At 43.1% G+C, this 7,570-nt stretch overlaps 1 protein-coding gene and 1 long non-coding RNA gene across 2 annotated transcripts in view; one reads left to right on the top strand and one right to left on the bottom strand.

Moving 5' to 3' along the window:
* The window catches only part of LOC116822316 (uncharacterized), a 47,678-nt gene extending 45,210 nt beyond the window's left edge, over positions 1-2,468 (bottom strand). The window contains exon 1 of the long non-coding RNA XR_004373125.2: positions 2,385-2,468. This is a non-coding gene — a long non-coding RNA (uncharacterized LOC116822316). The remainder of the gene's footprint in view (positions 1-2,384) is intronic.
* A 577-nt stretch (positions 2,469-3,045) lies between these two features.
* LOC116822311 (leukocyte cell-derived chemotaxin-2-like) lies at positions 3,046-5,546 on the top strand. Its single transcript, XM_032776099.1, has 4 exons — positions 3,046-3,064; positions 3,209-3,305; positions 4,605-4,756; positions 5,380-5,546. The coding sequence occupies exons 1-4, from the start codon at positions 3,046-3,048 to the stop codon at positions 5,544-5,546; spliced, it is 435 nt and encodes a 144-aa protein (XP_032631990.1).
* Positions 5,547-7,570: the final 2,024 nt, after the last annotated feature.

Genomic DNA, 7,570 nt, shown 5'->3' with positions numbered 1-7,570 from the left:
TTGCAGCCACTTGAACGCTGGGATAGCTGCCCACAATGCACCACTCCCAACAGCGCTGCAAATGCTGCAAATGTGGCCACACTGCAGTGCTGGTAGCTGTCAGTGTGGCCACACTGCAGCGCTGTTCCTACACAGCTGTACGACCGCAGCTGTAACTCCCAGCGCTGCACATTTCCAAGTGTAGCCAAGCCCTGAGTGTAGTCGGAGTGGCAGCGCTAGGAGAGAGCTCTCCCAGGACTGCACATAAACCACATCCTCTACGGGTGTAGCGTGCAGCACTGGGAGCTGCGCTCCCAGCGCTGCTGCCCTGATTACACTGAGGCTTTACTGCGGTGCATCTTGCAGCGCTCAGGGGGTTGTTTTTTCACACCCCTGAGCGCGAAAGTTGCAGCACTGTAAAGTGCCAGGGTAGCCCTACCCTAAGCCATATTGCAAGTATTGTGGTCATATAGTTACTTAGCAACCAAACTCCCGCCTTAGATATGCCCAGCCCTTACATCAGTGGGAGCTGCGCAGAATTCTAAAGGCAGAATTTATTCCTAATGCAGCAAAGAGACTCCTAAACTATATTTATTTCTTCACATTATTAGTTCTTATTCTACACATTCACTCACCTCTTCATTTCACCCATTCTGTTCGTTTGTCTGAACAACGTATGAGCACTGGAGGTGGAAAAAACTTTCTGGCCACAACTCTCTCTCTTTTTTGGGGGAGGGGGATGGGGAGGAAGAAAAATGCAGATTTAGGTTGACTGAAATATTTTGCAATAATATGTTTAATTTACTGGATTGTTTTGGTCAAAAAAATCTGCAAAAATTTCAAAAAGAAATCAAAACCTCACACACACAAATCTGCACCAGAATTTGCAATTAACCTCCCCTCTCTCCCCCCCCCGCCCCACAACAACAACAATATTTCCATGATGCACAAATAGTAAATACTGGCAGAGAAGAAGGCAATGCCGCTAGATCGGCATACATGACTGGTGGCATCTCCCTGATCCTTGACAAAAGGCTGTGAAAGACTCCTAGCCTAAGTATTTCCATTTGTATGGCCTGAGCGATCAGGTTATCAATAGAAATCCTCTACAAGTCAATGGCAGAGAATATACTAGCAACAAAGTTTATAATGACTGATTATAGATATTCTAGAAAGAAAGAGAATCAGTTAAGCTCCTTGTTCTTGTGGTCATGGCAATAAATAAACTGGACTCTCTCTAACACGTGGTATGCACACAGTTTTGGTACTGGTATAACTATGCCAGTTGGGGGGGGGAGAGAGAGAGAGAGAGAGTTTTTATACTGAAATAGTTATACCAGTACAACCTCTAGTGTGGATGCAAATATACCAGTATAAAGTTACCCTAAACAAGCATAGTTTGTTCCCCTTCCTCTACAGGAATGCCTATGAGCTCTTTTAGAGTCCAATAGAATTACATCCATACTAAAGGGATGATACCAATTTAATTACACTGGTTACATTTTATGAGTAGACAGTCCCTGACACTTCACTTTTGCGTCTTCCCACAACTTTTTTGTTGACAGAGACCTACGTTCCCTTCACTCTGTAACTAGTTTAATCTACTGAATACGAGTATATAAAAACACCTTCCCCACACATTCTGTACAAACAACATGGAAGTACAAAGCGTGGGCTCCATGGCACAGCTTTTCAGCTCGCCCTCTCCTGCCATTTGGTTTGTTTCTATGTTGTCTGGTAAATGGCAAGCTCACTAGGATAGGGAACCTGCCTTCTTACCCAGCTGTAAAGTACTTAGCCTGCTGCTAATGCAAGACAAGCAGTAGGCAAGATGCTTCGCCCTTTGCACTGCTCTGGAGGCACAAATGATGTAGAATCCTGGTTTAAATCAGCCAGTTAGGAAAACCCTTTGGATAGGAATAGCTGAGGGGGCACACTCAGCTCCATGCCACCCCTTCCTGCCCACCACTCCTCTAAGCATAAAAGAGGTTCTGGAGGGTTGAAACAGGCTCTGTTGAGAGAAGGGATCAAAAAAAGTCAGTTTCACACTCCCCACCAGCTACGCCAAGCAGCTCAGTCCCACCAAGTGTGATCCTAACGAACTAAAGAACCCCCAAAGGGAGCAGCTGAAATCAATATTTGTGTCAGAATGGGGCTTGGCCTTCTGATTAACCTCCCCAGAGCAATGGAGATTACAATAAACTCCAGTACTTCGCAGTTCCAGAGTGTATTATAGCTTCAAAGTGACTTGTGACCAAATGTGTTGGCTGGTAAACTGAACAACTAATGCAGCCTGCTGGTTCCCAATGAAAACTACAATATAAGTAAGTGGTGGTGCAATTATGCAAGGTTTTTGGACACAGCTTATTTAGTCCTCTAAAGTTATTTAGTTCTCTAAAGTTCACCTCTGTCCTAGCATTACTGGAACTCTTGCAAGCTGCAAATCCCCAGCTCCGCGGGTCTGCTGCCTTGAGAGTCAGGGCTAGGAAGACTGGAAAAGCAGAAAAATTATTTACATGCAATCTCATGAAGCTGTCAGGCAGCCTCTCAACTTGCAGCTACACAGGAATATACTTTTGTTTTCTGACTCTCTCCGTGAGCTAAGCTGATATCTGACTAGAACGCCTGATGGAAAACCAACATCCCCATAACCACCTATGACCTCATATTCAGAGTGAAATAATGCCTTCAAATCCTTGACTGTCGTCCTTTAATCTGAACTGAAGGTGGAGGGCAGTCTCTGATCCTTAGCCCCAGTTGCTACACACTATTAGGATTGCAGTAGCAGCTGGGTTCCCTACTCATTGAGCAGGACCTCACTGTGTTAAGCGCTGTACAACTATAAGATAGAGAGAGTCTCTGCTCCAAACAGTTTCGTATCTAACAGAAGCACAGAAATCCTGTTAGAGTTCTGTAAGGAAAACTTTTTTTGTAGGATCATTTACTCCTATGACAAAAAACATCAAAATCTTGTCTTCTGAACAGAGCTGAAAAACCTCACCATTCTGCTTACATTAAAGCAAAAGAAGCGCAGAGACATTAGTCTGTGGAGTGCACACAAGCAACATGTATTGGGAAGTGACACGTTATAACACAGATCACTAATGAAATTCTAGCGTCCTCCTCTAAACTCCATTTCTTGCACGGCAAACATTTTATATATAACATTTCTGTCCTGTTTAAGACTAGAAAATTTGCTTCACTTTTGTATATTCCATTTCTTTTCAAGTTACTGCAGGACCATGGGGACAGGTATGTGCTGGGAATCCTAGCAACAAAATACGGGGCACTGACAGATATGGCTGTGGACATTATGGAACTCCAAGGTAGGATACTGAGATCACTTCCTGTGTGTGGAACAGATGTTTTGTTTGTTCATTATTGTTGCTAAAATAATGAAATGTTCACTAAGAACAAAAAATTCTGAGTTTAGCCACCATTCATAGTTATCAAGGCTTTTGAGGTGTGCCACAAGGACACCACTGCTTAGAAATTCGCTAAACAAGAACTGTGGCAATGTCCTTCCAATGTGCATTAATCCCTCAAATGATAGAATCACACTGAGAATGGGGACAGTTGTCTCCATGACCCACTCAATCCGTGGCCCTCATTGTTGAGGCTGCCAAGAAGGGTCCTTAAGTACTTCAGTTGACTCAGACCACCAGATCATTTCACATGCAGCTCTCTCAGGCTATTTACTTTGTGACTGTAGACATGGGTGGGACAGAGCTAGTTATGAAATAACATTGAAATGGTCTCCAGCTCTTAGGTCAGATGCTCAGCTGGTGTAAGTAAGCGTAATTTAGGGTGAGAAGATAGCCCGATATTAGGAGTTTCTCTTATGTATGCAACTAACCTTCCCCTTCCCCCCCAAAAAAGTGTCCCTATTTTTCACACTTTGCTATCTGGTCACCCTTGCATAGCTCAAATGTAGTCAGTGGAGCTATGCTGATTTACACCAATGGAAAGCCAAGTGTTCTTTTGAGCTTAGTGAGTGAGTGGACAGTTTGCAGCACTATGAAAGCAATTAGAGATATTAAGAGTAGAGCCAGTGAAAACATTTCTGTCAAATTTCATTTTAATTAATTTATTTAATAAAAGGCAGCCTTTTTCTCCCAGGTCTTGAGAAAATTTCCCTTTTCTTCAAGGCATTTTTCTGGGTTTTCACTGAAAAAATAAAAAAACTTCACATTTTCAACTTTTTTTTTATTTTTCATTTCCAACAAAGGAAAACATTTCAGCTTCTAAAGTTCTTGTGGAGGGGAAAGCTGCATTTTTTTATTTTGTTTGTTTGAAACCTTGGGATATTCTAAGAACACTTAAAAGGTTTAAGAGCGAAAATTAGTTTTTTCAAAAATTTTCATGGAAAATAAAATCCATTTTTGACCAGCTCTACTTAACAGAGGAGAGAGATTTACAATTATTACAACTGGACTGGAACCTCAAAGCTTTCTACTTCCATTGCAAAAATACAAATCTGAAAGCCAACTAACCTACCAATGGTAGCCATACCACCCCCCGTGTTGCTTTAAATAATCTACATGGTGTATCTAGTGTGAGGCTTTAGGGCTAATGAACATGTAAGTCAGCAGTGTCTCATTATTTGCACATTTACACATTTGCAGAGTCGGTGGTAGAAAGCACCTAGGGGTGGATGTTATATGCAGAGATGGCTCAACGGTATATGCTCCTTTCAGTGGCGTGATTGGGGGACGAGTTAACCCCTACAGAGCTGGAAAGAATGCCATTAATAATGGCATCCTCCTCAGTGGATCAGGTAACTCAGCTACCATAGAGAAATCTTGGATACATTTTAAATATTGGTCATTAAATAAGTTCACTTTCCATTCTTAACCAACTGGAGAGCTATGGAAAAAGCACAACCTAAACATACGCAAAACTTCACTGTATAGAGTAGGCCAAGGCCCAACGCTTCACTAAGAAGTGATTGTTCCTGTATTCAAATCCAAGTTCAGTTCCTTCACTTTTAAGATAACTGGCCAAATTCTCCATTGACAGGACCAGTAAAACACTCTTGCTCTCCAACCAATAGGAGAAAAATGAGGATCTAACGTGAGGAAAAAAAAGAGGAAAAAGGATGTGCAGGGGAGTATTAAAAGAGGGAGTTTGAAATATACTGTAGTTTGGGTCTATAAGAAAAAATTATTTACGCATTTCCCCCCACCACCACAAAAGCCCCACAATTCCCAGTTTCATGAATACTGTTGGCTGGACTGCACTAGTGCTGCCAGCACTGCTAGCACCAATGACAGTACGAGATTGGAAGACAATCGAAAAATTGCCATAGAACAACCAGCCAAAGAGATCAGATGATGATCAAAGTTTGATGTTTCCTTTCTCCCACCTAAATCTTTTTCTTTTTCCTCTCCTCCCCTCAAGGTTTCTGCATACATATGTTCTACATTAAGCCAGTTAGATACAGTGGTCGGATCAAGAAGGGACAAAAAATTGGAGTAATGCTGACAATGCAAAGCGTATATCCTGGTATAACATCCCATGTTCATGTCCAGAACTGTAACCGCTTAAATCCCACTTGCAATTTATAAACGGAAATGTACATTCAATGGAAATGTATAAAATCATCTGAGCAAACAAAAGCAAATTTCTTTTCCTCCTCCACAGACAGCATGTTGTCCATGGGAAAGGAAAAGACATTTTACACATGCAGCAAAATAAAAATACATATGTCAGCCACAGTAGCTAGCCCCGTGTCTCACTATCCCTTTAGCATGCTGGTGCTTATTTGCCAATGACATTGTAATCTCGTGCTCAGCAATAAACTATTCCATACCAACCTGCCTAACTGCAACCTTTTTTGATATCAATGTTCATTTTAATATTGTATCTTTGTCTAATATGTCAACTGGGATCTCTTCATTACATGCAGGGACTCTTGGTGTGAACTCTTGAAAAAGAAAAGTCTCTCTCTTCTTGCATTTCTAAACAAGTCCAAGTAATAAGAGTAGCAGGACAACCTCTTTATTCAGTTGAGAGGCAGAGAGAGCAGGAGAGTCTAAGAGAACTGCTTATCCATAATGGGAACAGAGGGGTAATATTTCTATTATGTTTTCATTCTAACTGAAGTTTATAGTATAGCCCAGGGCCGGTGCAAGGATGACTGCCACCACCCCCCAACCCTCACTTAGGGGTCATTAGGATCCAGGCAGTGCATCTCCTTTCCCCCCACCACCTGCCCTTGGTGGAGAACTGCAGAGAACAGCCAGCCACAGACTAATTGTTACCACCAAAAACACCTAAAGCAGGGTCCCTTTGACATTTCAGACAAAACTGCGGCAATTTCTCTGCCTTTCTCTGCCCTGTGGCTGTTAGCTCCAGCCCTCCCACTTCATCTCCCCACTGACTCACAGAGTGTGTCTACATTGCAATCAGGAGATGTGATTGTAGCACATGGAGACATGCCCAAGCTAGCTCTGGTCTAGAATAGTGACTGAATGGGCTATACCCTGCTGCCCAGAATGGTGGGTGAAAACTCCAGTGGCTGCTGGTCATGCTGCAGGGGCTTCTGTGCTGTTGCTACCTTTGATCTAATAAGATCAAGGCTAGGTCAGGTATGTCTGCACATCCTGCAGTTACACCCCCCCAATTGCAGTACAGACATATCACCAGTTTCTTCACTTTCCCTTCCCTCTCCACAGCTACCCATCCACTCATACTCTGCCTTGCCCCCCTTAGCGCTATTCCCTTCAGGTGATCCCTTCATAAGTAACTGCTCCCCACAACACACCCACAAATAATGGAACTAAGATGATGTTTGCCACCATCCCATTGTTCATTCTGTGTGGTATTCCCTTTCTCCAGCCTGACTCTCTCTTCTCTACTTAAACAATATTCTCTCATGTCTCTTTGTTCTTCCCTGTCTATCTGTCTTCTCTTGTCTTATACTTTGATCAGAAGTTCTTTTGTTCTGTTTTTGTACAGCCCCTAGCACCTTGGGGTCCTAGTCCATGACTGGGGCTCCAACACACTACAGCAATAGAGGGAATACATCATAGTGTCCAGGATTTCCACCCAACACACTGCACAACCACCAGAAGAACTGCATTTATGCATGTTTCTTCCTGGTACCTCACCAATACCACATCAATAATGGATTATCTTATTTCCTTCTCAAAAGACAAGCCGCTTCAGTGAAACTGACAGGCGTTTCTTTCATTTGTTCTGCTGCAGAGAAGCAACAACCTCCTCTTGCATTGACTAGCTTAGGGGAAAGTTAGAGAAAGTTCCCTAATGCTTGCTTTTATATTTGTCATTCATTGATCACAAAGCACTCAAGCCTTCTCTTCGGTTTCACTATCCCCGTTCAGTACTTCAGTACCCAGAAAGATAATGAAGCTAACAATTAAGCTATCCATTTGTAGCCACCTAGAAGCTAATATGGTGATAAGTAACCAGGAGCGGTGCCAGGGTTTTTTGCATCCTAGGCGGGGGTCCTTCCGTGCTCCCGGTCGTTGGCGGCAATTCTGCAGCGGGGAGGTCCTTCTGTGCTCCCGGTCTTCGGGGAACTTCAGCGGCGGGTCCCGGAGGGAGTGAAGGACCCGCCGCAGAAGTG

Source organism: Chelonoidis abingdonii, chromosome 7 (genome assembly GCF_003597395.2).
Source record: "Chelonoidis abingdonii isolate Lonesome George chromosome 7, CheloAbing_2.0, whole genome shotgun sequence".
NCBI classification, from domain to species: domain Eukaryota; kingdom Metazoa; phylum Chordata; order Testudines; family Testudinidae; genus Chelonoidis; species Chelonoidis abingdonii.
This window is presented reverse-complemented; position numbering and strand designations above follow the sequence as displayed.